Source organism: Camelus bactrianus, chromosome 13 (genome assembly GCF_048773025.1).
Source record: "Camelus bactrianus isolate YW-2024 breed Bactrian camel chromosome 13, ASM4877302v1, whole genome shotgun sequence".
Classification (NCBI taxonomy): Eukaryota; Metazoa; Chordata; class Mammalia; order Artiodactyla; family Camelidae; genus Camelus; species Camelus bactrianus.
Window position 1 is genome coordinate 72,451,450 of NC_133551.1, and position 12,944 is coordinate 72,464,393.

Here is a 12,944-nt window from a genome sequence, read left to right on the forward strand (position 1 = left end):
GACCTGCCGTGAGCTTTTCTGTGCAAACACGGGCCCGGGAGTGACTCGGGTGTAATATAACCCTTTATGCGATGTGGGAATGTTTAGATTGTAACAGAAACTTGTTATTTTAATGACAGTTGGGGGGGGGGTTGAGCACTAAAGAGGAGGAGGGTGGGCGCAGCCCTGCTCTGCTTGCGTCCTCACTGAAGGCTGGGGGTGCCTGGCCACACCAGAGACGCTCCCTTGCTGCTTTTGCTGAGGGTCTAGGACACTGTGGGATCCTTCCTGGGCTGCCCATGGCCAGCTCGCCCAGAGGAAAGGATGCCTTCTGAGAGAGGCTCAGGGGCTCTGGGGTGGGAGGGCCCAAGGAGAAAGTTGGGCTTTGAGGGGATGGGGGAAGCGGGAGGACACTGAGAGTTCCCAGATCCCTGGGCAAAGGCAGGGCCGAGCAGGGCTGGACTCTCTGCCCTGACTGCCCCAGCCCTTCCTGCCCCCGAGGCAGGGGCCCTGTCCACAGTCACCGTCGAGTACCATGGCAGGCACCATGCTCCACGGCTCTGTGCCAGACATGTCACCCCACATCATCCCTTCAACAGCCCTGCATCTCAGGCGAGGACTCTGATGGCCAGTGCAGAGACGTAACTTGCTTAAAGTGGCAAGCTTTTAAGAGAGGGGCCAAGTTTCTAATGTCAGTTTGTCTTATTTGGAAGCTGCGCATGTCCAGATGCCCAGGTATGGCCTCAGAGGGACTGCAGTGGCAGGGTGGGGAAGGGCCCTCTCCAGAAACCAGGATCATCCCCCTCAGCCCTGGTTCGGGGCTCACACCTCAGGTCCCTCTAGCTGTCTTCCATCAAGAGAAGAGTCTACAAGGTGAAGGGGATGCGGAAATGAGGGTTGTCCCCAAGTCTGGGTACAGGCCACTCACCCTCTTCCTCACAAGGCTTGGCTCCATCTCACGGAGTTAGGAGCTTGGACCCAGGGTCAAGGTGATGGTGGCCAGGCCACCCCCTCTCGATTTAGTACCCGGATCCTTTACACCCAGAGGCACTCCTGCCCCGGACCCACTTCTAGAACAGGTGACATCTGGAGAGGAAGCCTTTCCCCAGTGCCTGTGTGTTTCCTGCAGGGACCCCAGGCTGTCTGGGCTGAGTTCCCTACTTTATCTTGACTCGGTCCCTCTGTCTGTCCATCCGTCCATCCACAGAGCCAACCTTCTGCTCCAAGACAGCACTGGGTGGCAGAAACGAAGAGTCCTGTGCTTGCCCTAAGGGACCACACCTGGCAGGGGTCAGTGGAGGGGTGTTGGGGGAGAGCACGACCAAGGAAGAGGCCCGGCCCCTGCCCCAGGCTGGGGTGCTCCCATGGCGCTGTCTGGTCGCTCCTCTCCCTCTGGGCCCCTCCCTGCCTCCTTCTGGGCAGGGCCAGAGGTTCAGGGCCCAGGTCCCTCATGTTGGAGGCGGCAGCAGCCCCCGAGATGGCAGCGGCAGCGGCAGCGGCAGCGGCAGCGTGGGCCACGAATCGCTGAGGTTTTCCTTTTCCGAGCAGCGCGTTTCCCTAAATTGTCTTTGACTGCGTGCATGGGTAATGAAAGTTTATGCCCTTGTTAGAAGGACAGGCGGCCAGTTCCAGTTAGAACTGGGGCTCTCTCCCGGTCAGCCCCCCAGCCCCCTCCCCAGCAGGAGAGAGAGCGTGAGCACAAGTGTGTGTGCGCGCACACCCCCCTCCCTGGTGGATAAGAAAGCTGTTAGGGGAAGGGAGAGGGGACGGGGAAAAAAGAAAAAAAAATTTCCATATTTGTGTAAGTTGCTTTAAAAGCATTTTATCATGTCATAAAAAAGGGAAAGTACTCTCAGAAATTGATCCTCTCCGCCAGCCCATTGGACAGAAGGACGTTGGGATGTTAATGGCCATCCTGCTCCAGGGTGGCTTATTAAAAAATTTATACATAAATGCTTAAAATTGCATAAATTATTTAAAAAAAACCAACAAAGTAAGCAGTTTGAATTCCCTCTTTTCCTCCCCTTTGCGAGGTCCCCCTTCTGCGTCCCCCCTTTTCCAGCCCCTCACTGTGGTCCTCCCGGTCCCGGGCCCCGTCCCCAGGGCATCCCCCCCTTTTCTCCACTTCCCACCGCACCCCCAGCACCGTCTGCCCTGCCCTCCTCCGGGGTTTCCCTGCCTCACCCACAAATTAACAAAACAGCCAGCCCACCACCAGAACACTCACATGCACACGCACTAATAAAAACACCACTAATAATGCCCCAAATCGCGGAATTAAATATTAAGGCCAGAGGAGGCGGACGTGGAGTGGAGCTGCCGCCACCGTAGCTGAACTTGGAGCTGATGAGTGTGTCTCTCGCAGGCGTGGAATGTCACCCACACATCCTGGAGACTGGAGTGGGGAGTTTTATGATGGTTTTTCATTGATTTGTTTCCCCAGCGCAGCTGCCGACCTCTATTGAGGGACAAACATAATCAGCACTGACGCAAATTAGATGGTTATTCGTTTTGAAAATTGACAGAAAAACAATAAAAAAGATGAAATGCTCCCAAATCAATAGATATAATGAAATTCAAATAATCCGAGAGATGAGGTCTCCATGGCAACTGATAATGTGGAAAAGAAAACAATTTAATAAAGGACAGACACACTTTGAAAACAGATTGGACCCAGGGAGGGGGGCGGGCTGGCGGGCGGAGGGCTGGAGCGCGGGCTGGCGAGTGAAGGATCACTGTCCGTCCCAAGGACACCCGCCATAATTAAGCGAGGCTTTCGGCCCCAGAAAGTGCAGATTCAGGTTTTAATACACAAAATTATTTCAGGAGCAGTGAATCGGAAAGTCGTTTGTAATGACCTTCCTGAGAGGCCCGGGCGCAGGGCATGTTGGAGGCTGGGCGGCCGGGCCGGCTGAGTTATAGCATATTTGTGTTTTTATAGTGCGGAGGGGAGGGGGTGGGGGGAGGGGGGGGAGAAGGTTAAACAGTATTTACAGCTCAGTTGTTTTCAGAGAGGAAAGAGAAATAGAGTTCATGGGGAGATGCAGCGGGCCGGCGGGCGGGGGAGCCAGGGAGGCCTCTGGGCGAGGTGGGAGAGGAGGTGGGCCTGGGCGGGTCTTCCACCCTCTTGCCTTGGGGATCCACAGAGGAGACCAGGAGAGGCTGAGGGGTGCCCAGGAGTGGCCTCCCCACTCCAGGTCCTAGTGGGGCCTTCTAGGTATGGGGCCTCTCTAGGGATGGGGTGGGAGCCTGTGTCCAAGCTCTGTGCACTTGCAGCCACACCTACTCCAGTGAGAAGGGGAGGCAGTCCTGAGGCCGCTGCAGAAAGGTTGCTCCAGGTGGTTGCCTACCCTGGGCACCCTCCAGTGCTCTGCACAGCCGCCAGTCCCTCCTTGGGATGGCACTGCCCTTCTTGGGTCCTGTGCTGTGCCTGGGGTGTGCCCAGCCTTGGGCACGGTGGGCAAGGACCTGCAGCTGACAGCTTCCCTACCCCTGTTCCTGGACTCCACCTCCCTGCCGAGTGCTTCCCTCAGGCACACAACAGGGCAAAGCTTGGTCCCTTGGGGTTTGGCAGAGGCAGGGGCCACAGAAGGAGGGAGGCCCGAGCAGAGCCCCTCCGCAGCCCTCCAGAGCCGCTGGCCTCAGCGGGGTGGCTCAGGCACTGAGAGCCCGGCCCTGGGGGCCCACCAGAGACTCCCCTCCTTCAGGTTCCGTATCCCCTTCAGGCTGCAGGAGCCGTGTTTGTGCGTGGTTATCATGACCACACGCAGCACTGCCGGTTTCCGGGCTGCTCTCATGTGCTTGTGTGAATATAATGAGTGTACAAGTAGAGAAATGCCCACGTATGTGTGCGCGCACGCAGTCTGTGTGTGCGCCGTGTGTGTGTTTTAAATCTCCCCTGGGTGGTAACTCTTTTTTTCTCCCCTTCCTGTTTGGCTGTGACCTGGGGGAGATTGATAGCCAGCCTGTGCGGTGGATGCTAACAGTTCCCCTGATTTATAGAGTTACTTACGCTAAGTGAGGCCACTTAGACGCGTCTGGATAGTAAACCTTTTAACTGGACTAAAAAATCATAATAAATAAATAAACAAAGGGGGGCATGTAGGACATAGTGGCTGGGCCCCCCGCGTCCCGACTTAAAGCTGTTCGGGACCAGGGGACCTGGCTAACAGCCCTGGGGGAGCAGTGGCCACTCCTTCCTCCCGCAGAAGCTCAGTGGCCCTTCTCTTTCGAGCTCAGGGTGGGATTGGGCCCGAGAGGGAAGGACAGCCCTCTCCTCAGGGATAGGCCTGGCCAGGGAGAAAGGGAGGGAACTGTTAAGATGGAGATGGGCTGTGTGGTGCGGGGAGCTTGTAAGAGAGCAGGTGACTCTAGGAACCCTTCCTTGCTTCGCAGACTCGCTGCTCCTGTGGCACCTAGACTTTTCATCGCAGTGATCACACTTGTAATGACTTGAACGTCTGCCCCCTCATCTAAATTGAACAGTCCGTGATGGCAAGGACCAGGACGGTCTGTCTTATTCATGTCATAGCCTCAGAATTAAGCTCAGGGTCTGGCCTGTAGACGGTTCTCAGAGACTGTTTGTTGAATGAACACAGGCAGAGCACCCCAACACTGGGGCTCGTGGCCTGTCAAGTTAAGTTCTTAGGGGTGGCAGGGAGGCTTCAGCATTGCTGCCACCCCAGTTGATAGACTGTGGGAGGTTTGTGTGAGGTCTTACACAGTGAGGCATCCAAGCCCAGGGGGAGTCCGGCTCTAGCGTGGACTCCGGGTGACCGTGGCAACTGACCACGTCGCTGGGCTCTGCTTCCTCATCTGGAAACAGGGACAGGACAGCGGCCGTGTGGGGATGTTGGGGCATCACTGCGGTGCTGCTGAGAAGTGACCGGCACCTCCTCCAGCACTGGGGAGGTGCTCAGAGGGTGCCAGCCGCTGTGTTGCTCTAGGCAGCATGGGCCCAGGCAGCCACCAGAGTGGCCCAGTGGTGCCTGTGGCCCCTGAGCCACCTGGCAGCAGGCAGGTGGGCCCCAGACCACCCCCACCCGAGGGGACGGGTGCCTGGCCCCTGTCTTACCACCTTTTGATATACAGCGGGCATTAGGCTGCCCAAAGGGGACACTGCATCCTTAGGAAGAAATATGTCCTCATTTTTCTTAAACACCGTTTCCACTGAGTGAAATGTTTAGAAGGGACGCGCAGGGAGAACTTTATTTCCTACCAGGGAGTTCAGAGCCACCAGGCAGAGCCCATAAAGCACGCGGAGCCTGGTAGCTGACAGGCCGCCCAGCCCCGAAACACATTACTCACGGGTGGGGAGGGGCTGCCAGGCCTGCCCAGCCCCAAGGGACTAACCCCCACCCCCATGGCGGGACAAGTGACTCCGAGACCTGGCTGTGGGTGGTGGGCACTGGAGCCTCTGGTCCCCATGAGCCCAGGCTGGAGGGCAGGGGAGGACCTGGCCCTGAGCAGGCGAGGAGGTGGAGCCATTGCAGCCACCCCCACGGTCCCCAGGGATCAGGAGCGAGGGGCCCAGGTGCAGCTACAGGAGCCCCCCTCTCCCCACCAGAACTGGCAGGAGCCCTGGCCTTCCCCAGCCTTTGGAGGGAGTGATGAGATTCCTGCCATAACGGGCCCTTCTCCCGAGGCCCTCCCTTCATTCGATTTCTGAAGCTGGCTGATTTGCATATTTATAAATATCAGTAAATTATTTATTGTAGCAATCTGCTGCACCATTTTACCCATCACAGTTAACACTTTAGGGGGCTCCGTGTTATGGGAACTGGGAGTGGGGGTGAGGAGGAGATGGACAAGGGTGGAAAGGAGCCCTCGCAGGGAGGCCTAAGACTTCCTAGAGCCAACCTGGATCCTTCATGGGGACACGGTGGTGGCCCTGCACCTTGCTGAGCCCCAGCCTTCGTGAGCTTGGCCTCTGGAGTGTCTTCTCGGCTCCAGAATCAGTTTCCTCCTCTGTCAAATGGGACCGTGACAGTACATGCCTCACGGGGTCCTTGTGAGACATCGTGAGCTAGTGCCTGACGGGTGCATGGACAGTCCAGTTCTCGCCTCTTCCTTTCTCTACCCTGAGCAGGACCCGCTCAGCTTGGAGATGAGAGCTGCCTGCTGGGGCTTGTTGGGTTTGGAGCCCTCAGAGGGGAGGCTCAGGCTCCGGGAACCAGAAAGGGACCATTTGCTGCTGAGCAGCCAGCCTGTCCACAGTCCAGCCCTCCAGCCTCTCCTGTCCCCACTGCCTCTTCTGGACCAGGTGTGGTTCGTAGTCTTGGGGTCCCGTGCTTGGATGTGGCACCATGCTTGCCTGTTTGTCCCCTCCTAGGGCTCAGCTGCCTTTTCCCAGGTCGTTGCTTCTCAGGCCTTGTGCTTGGCACAGACAAGCAGCCTCTAACCTTACAGGCCTGCAGCCTTTTCATGGGGAGAAAGCTCACCCCAGGGCCCGGGGCTAGCAAGGCCAGGCAGTGAACTCATGACTGTCTGACCCCAGAGGTCGGACCATGCGTGGTGTTGTGCCACCTCCCAGGGCTCGCCCCGAGCCTGTCCAGCACCACCAGGGCCAGAGGCTGGAGACTGGGAGGGCCCGGGCTGCTCCCCTCCCCCCAGGCCCGGCTGGGCCCACCGCAGCTGCCCCGCCCCTCGCCTCCTCGGGTTCCTGGGCCGGTTCCTGGGTAAGCAGTAAGGGAGTCCCCTCTCCTTCCCAGCCTCCGGCCCAGGCCTGCCTCCTGGGCAGTATTGTTCCCAGAGGAAGTGTCCAGTGTAAATAGAGCAGCGGGCAGGCTGGTGGCGGGAAGGAGATGAAAGGGGCAGTGACAGGGCCGGGGACGGATGGCTTCCTCCCATTGAGGCCTGGCCACGGCGTTTATGTTTTAGGGAAGAAAGTCAGGGGAATGTTTACATGGACAGGAGCCTGGGGTCAGACCACAAAGGGGGTAGTCTGCAGGTCCTAGGACCCTGATGGGGGCGGGAGGGAGAAAGGCCCCACCGTGAGGGCCGGAGGTGGGCCGGCAAGCAGGCAGCTTGAGCCTCATCTCTTACGTACACCCCTCCTTGCAGCCCCAAAGTCACATGTGTTTGCACTTATGAGTAAGGCCTGCATTTGCCTCCTGCCCTGCACCCCAGGCCCACACGCCTTCTCACCTCCCCCCAGGACCAGCGGTAGAGTCAGAGGGAGGGCAACATCTGGAAGGCAGGTGGGCTGGGACAGAGCAGCAGCTGGAGGGCAGGTGTAGGGGGTGTAGGCGGAGCCAAGGGGCCTGCACACGGGAAGGGGGTGGGCCCGGTGCACAGCTGCATCGCAGCTGGTGGGGGCCTGTGAGGGGCTGAGCCAGGCACACAGCTGAGATCAGGAGAGGGTGGGCTGGGCTGGGTGGGCCCAAGTGCCAGGAGGCTCCAGGATGGGTGGGGGCCCAGGGAGGGGGTGTCACCAGCAGCAAGTGCAGCCCTGGGAGCTTCTGCTTCCCTCTTCCTTGGGATAAATATTTATAGATTCATTTGCCGTCTGCCATACACACTTGGCTGCTTACCTCCTGGTAAAAATAGAGCAGGCTCCCCTACTCCCACCCTTCCCTTCTACACCAGGGCAGGGGACAAAGAGGGCCAGGTGAGGCTTGCTCTCCATAGGCCTGCTGGAGGAAACCTGGTGTCACGGAGCCTGGCGGCTGGCCAGAGGTTGGTTGGGATAATGTGATTATGGGCCCCATCGCTGAGCTTTGAGAAGGAACCCATGACAATGCTTGGAGATTTGGGTGTGGACAGCACAAACCTGGAGATGTGGACAAACGTGGGTAGAGTTGGCATCCGGCTACGGTGAGGGTGGAGCCGTCAGAGCCAGGGTGGCAGGAATGGGAGAACTGGAGGGAATTGAGCAGACCCTTCTCTGGCACTGGGCTGGGATCACTGGACCCCTGTGGGCCAAGTGAGGCCATACAGGCTGTCACCTGGCTTCAAGGCAAGGATCTGGGGGCACTGGCGTTGTCTGTATCGGGGGACAGCCATCTGTGTGTAGAAGCCAAGTCTGCTTGTGCATAGGTCCTGGCACAGGTGTGGCCACCCCAGTAAGCCTCTCAGTGGGTTCCAGGTATGTGGGTTTTTAGGATCTTGACCATTATCGTGAAGCCGCTTCTGACCATGAATCTGAGACCATGACCTGCCCTCATTTAGCCTTTTGACCTCTGTGCAGACTTGGCCATGCCCACACTCTGTTGAGGGTCACACAAGAGAGCCCTGCTTCAGTGGGGCTCCCTGTGCACAAAGCGGATGTGAGCCAAGACTGTGTCTGCCGTGGCCCCCACCCCCGCCGCCACCGTAGGGCCTGGCACACAATAGGAGTTCACTAAATGAACGGGTGGACAGACAGATGGACGGACAGATACACAGATAAACAGGTGTACATGTGTCCACTTCTGTCGGCCTTTGTGGCAGGTCCCAGGCTGTGTGGTGAGTGGTCTTGGCATTTGCCCCAGGGCCCTGGGCGCCCCGCTTAGCAGGCGTGAGGGAGGTGGCTAGCGCTCAGGCAGCCAAGTTACAGTTTCCAGCTGTTTGTGTCGGGCTGGCGTGTTCAGGGACTAGGCGCCGTAACTACAGCTTCTGTGCTTTTCATTGGGGAAGTGAGGAATCCCGACATGGTTTAGCTGCAGCTTCTCAGGGCTGGAAAGTGGGCTTCCTGGGGCCAGCCTGGCCTTCCAGGCCTGCACTAGCTGGCTGAGGCAGAGAAAACAGAGGGAGGTCCACAGCCAGAGACCAGTGGCCCTCGGAAGGGCAGTGAGGGACTCTGTCCTGGAACAGCCCTGCCTGAGGCTTGGGGAGAAGGGGAAGCAACAGAATATGGCCAGAGGAGCCAAGAGAGGGTCTGTGAAGGGGCAGGAAGGACCCTAAGGAGGAAAAATGGACGCCTTTGCAGGGTCCTGGTGGCTGGAGAAAAGGAGCAGATCCTGGGGCTCTGCAGGGAGCAGAGGTTGGTGTTAGGTGGGGCCCAGGGACCAGGCAGGGCGGAGGGGCTGCTGGGGATGAGGTGCCCAGGTGGGGAAGGGTACCAGCCAAGTGCTACTGGCATGGTAAGCAAGAGATTGGCACAGGCTGCCCTGGCTCTTGGCTGTCTGCTCCCCGGCAGGTCGTGTGGTGGGCAGAAGCTCCCAGGTGGAGTCAGGCTGCTGTCACTTGCTAGCTTTGCCTCAAGACCAGCTCGTTAGTCTGTGTCCCTCAGTGTCTTCAAGTGTCCCAGGGAATCCCACCCTCCTTTATCCAGGGCACGGCCAGCCTGCCTCTCCAAGGAGGCACCTGGGGCCAAACAAGTATAGGAAATGCTTCCAGGAGCCAGGCGCTTGGGAAGAGACTGCCTCTGTGTTTGAAGAGTTATTCATTCATTCATGTGTTCGTTTACTAAGTATTTCGGAACCCCCTAGTGCATGCCAGGCTCTGAGGATGGACCTCACAGGCTAGTGAGGGGACAAACAAGTGCCTGCCGTCTCGGGGCAGCGTGGGGGGGGGGGCATGACTGGGGAGACCTCTGGCTTGGGGGATACCGGGCAGGGTCCTCTCTGCCCTGCTGCTGAGGTGAGTGGCTGTGCCTGGCACACGTGCCTCTGACCCCTCTCCTTCATCCCTGCAGCTGAAGGCACCCGGTGCACCGACCCACCCACAGGCAAGCCCGCGATGGCGGCCAAGCGCAAAGGCGGCCTGAAGCTCAACGCCATCTGCGCCAAGCTGAGCCGCCAGGTGGTGGTGGAGAAGGGAGCAGAGGCTGGCTCTCAAGCTGAGGGCAGCCCCCTGAGGCCCCGGGACAAAGAGCGCAGTGGCCCCGAGCCTGGGGCGGCCCGGGCCCCCCGCAGTGAGGAAGACAAGAGGCGGGCGGTGATCGAGAAGTGGGTCAACGGGGAGTACAGTGAGGAGCCGGCATCCACGCCCGTGTTGGGGCGGATTGCCCGAGAGGGTCTGGAGCTGCCACCCGAGGGTGTCTACATGGTGCAGCCACAGGGCTGCAGCGACGAGGAAGACCACGGCGAAGAGCCCTCCAAGGAAGGCGGCGGCATGGAGGAGAAGGACTCGGATGGGGCAGCCTCCAAGGATGACAGTGGCCCCAGTGCCAAGCAGGCTTCAGGTGGGTGTCTGAAGCCCCAGATGGAACACAACCCCATGAGGAGGGGAGCCCAGCAAGGAAGGAGTGGTGTGTATCCACAGAGCATGCCCACTTCCCTCACTCTCACTGCAAATAGTGACCCCTCATTCAGACCTAGTGAGGACTGAGGATGGGTGGGCTGGGGCCAAGGTCACAACTGGAATGGGAGAGATGACTTGGGCAGGGATAGGAGAAGGGCCTGAGAAGGCAGTTTCCCAAATATGTGAGCAGGGTTGAGATGGGCTGCTGAACACACAGAGGGTCTTCAGGAAGCAGTGGATAGATGGATGGATGGGTAGGCAGGCAGATGGATGGATGGATGGACGGACGGTGTACGGGTAGATGACTGTCCACGCCCACCTGCACAGGGAGGAGCCGTGGGCGATGCAGTCCCTGGACGGGTGGTAGTCAGCATCATGAACCGCACGAGCTTGCTGTCAGTAAAGGTGTTTTCTCCAAGAAGCTCTAGGATGAGCCTGTTCTCCCACCCTCCTCTTGCCTTCTCCCCAAAGCCTTCTCCCCCCATCTCACCAGCCCACCTTCTCCTCGGCAGGGATCCTGGCTCTCCTAGGCAGGATTGCTCAGAGGTGAGGCACAGAGCCACAGGGATGGCCCAGCTGGCATATCTTGTTACACCCTCTTGCCCTGGACGCAGTCCCCTGGCTGACCTCTTTCCCACGAGATGGTTAAGGCCAGGCTTTTCTGGTGTCTGCTTGTCCTTAGACCCAGAGCAGCCCTGAGCTCCTTCTGCTCCAGGGAGGGATGGCCTAGGGTTCCATGTGGGAAGGGGTACTGCTAGGGCTGGAACTCTGGGTCTGGGGTCTTTTCTCAGTTTCCCAGCCTCCTTCTCAGCCTGTGCCTGGTGTCCTGAGCCTCCCCTGCCCGCTTCCCTAACCCCTCTCCCTGCAGTGAGGGGCGCATCTCCTCCCTGCGCGGGGAGCCCTGCGCAGCCACATAATTATGCATATAAGATATAAACAGAGCTGTTTAATTATCCTTCGCCACATCAGTGACAGAGTAATTAACAAACATTGCAAGATCAATGAGGAAAAGTGTGACCTTCAGTTTCCTCTGATAGGAAAAGCCCTTGCCGTTCCCAGACACAAGGTGATTGCGCTGGGCCTGAGGAGAGGGGAGGGACAGGGACAGAGGCTGCTGTCCCTTCAGCGCCCTAGCCCCTCCCTGGGGAGCAGAGAGCTGGGGAGGCAGGGCTGGAACTGCCAGTGGCCTCATGGCCCCAGGCCTCACCCCTCTGATTTGAGGCCCTATGGGACTGCAGTGTGACACCCGGGTTGGCCTGCTCGGCCCTGGGCACTAGAGATAGTCAGCCGAAGCCCTAGCCACCCAGCCTGGGCTTGGGAATGCAGGCCCCTGGGCTGCCCCCGGGACCCCTGCCCGGCCCCCTCCCTGCTCTAAGCTGCCTGCCCTTCAAAGCCTTCTGTTTCTCTGCCATATATAGCGAGGGCTCAGCTGCCTCCAGCTATTTTTAGCCCCTCTCCCTGGTCCCTGAGCCACTGAATCTAGCAGCCAGAGCCCACTCCTCCCAAGCTGGGTCCCCAACCCCTAGTAGCTTGAGGTCAGGACAGCTGCCCACCGGCCACCTCACCCAGGGGAACGGCTGTCTGTCGGTTGCTTCAATCGCTTTACCCACTGTGGGTGCCAGGTGCTGCTCGCCAGTGTCCTCTCCTCACCTGGTGGGGTCCTGGTCCTCACAGGACTGCCATCCTCCCTCCTCCCTCTCCTCGCAGGAGCTCGGAGACTTTTTTACATCCTGCTAGGTTTTCTCAGCCCCAGGCAGAATGGGATCATCTTGCCCCGCCATCCTGAGGCTCATCTTGGGGAGCTGGGTATGGACTTTGGGGAGGTTTATGTACACATGTGTGTGCCTGTGGAGCTGGGAAGGTCACTAGGGATGTGAGGTTGAGTGTGTGTGCATGTGCGTGTGTCCCTGTAGGGAGGATGCCCCGGGGATCTCTGTGTGTCCTGCTGTGGACACAGTGGAGCAAGAGATGGGCCGCACTCAGCTGCTGCCTCTCCGGCTCTCACTCCCCTGGGGGTGGCCCACCCTTGTGCATGAACATGAGTGACCAGAGGATGGCCAGGGAGGTTTGAAGCCCCCTCCACATTGTTAGTCTTGGCTGGAGTAGGGGACCCTGAGGGAGTCTGAGCAAACACATTAGCAGAGTCCCTATCCCCTCGACCCTGTTGTCTGGGACCTTCAGCAACCTGGGGGGCTCGGAGGGGGCCAAGAGGACAGGTCCTGAGAAGACTTGGGGTAAGCTCCTCGTCCTCCCAGGGATAAGTGACCTGTGTGTCCATTTGTAGGGGGCAAGGAGGACCCTCCATCAGGCTCAGCCAGGCCTACCCCGACCCATCCTCAGTGGCTCCTCTGGCCCCTGGGATCCCTCCTGACTGCCCAGCCATTGGCCCTCAGCCCTGCCTATCCCCAGCACCCATTCTCACCCCGACCCTGGGAGGCAGGTTAGGATCTGGCCTTACTTCCAGTAAAATGACTTCTCTTTCATATTAGGCCAAGGCGAGAGAGCGGAGACATTTATGAAACTTTGTTTAATGTACTGAAAAGCCATCGGCCAGAACATTTAGGAAATTGATTTTCCTGGCATTGATGAACTCGTTTTATTTTACCCCAGTATTAATTACTTTTTTTTTAAACAAATTAATTTAAGAGTCGTAAAACCTAACAAGTGAGCCAAATGTCCATAGATCATGTCCTGCTCCGCCCCCTCCCCAGGCGGCTCCCTCCCTCTTTGTGGGGGTGGGGGTTCCTGTCCCTTGGCTACCCTGCTCCCTCCCCTGACTGCCCCTCTCCTCCCTGCTGTAG

General features: G+C 58.7%; 1 protein-coding gene across 7 annotated transcripts in view; it reads left to right on the forward strand.

Annotated features, from left to right (window-relative positions):
- The window catches only part of CASZ1 (castor zinc finger 1), a 155,788-nt gene that overhangs the window by 116,823 nt on the left and 26,021 nt on the right, over positions 1 to 12,944 (forward strand). For all 7 annotated transcript variants that reach the window (XM_074377445.1, XM_074377444.1, XM_074377446.1 and 4 more), the window contains one exon: positions 9,596 to 10,084. In XM_074377445.1, coding sequence (XP_074233546.1) covers positions 9,596 to 10,084 — 489 coding nt within the window. The remainder of the gene's footprint in view (positions 1 to 9,595; positions 10,085 to 12,944) is intronic.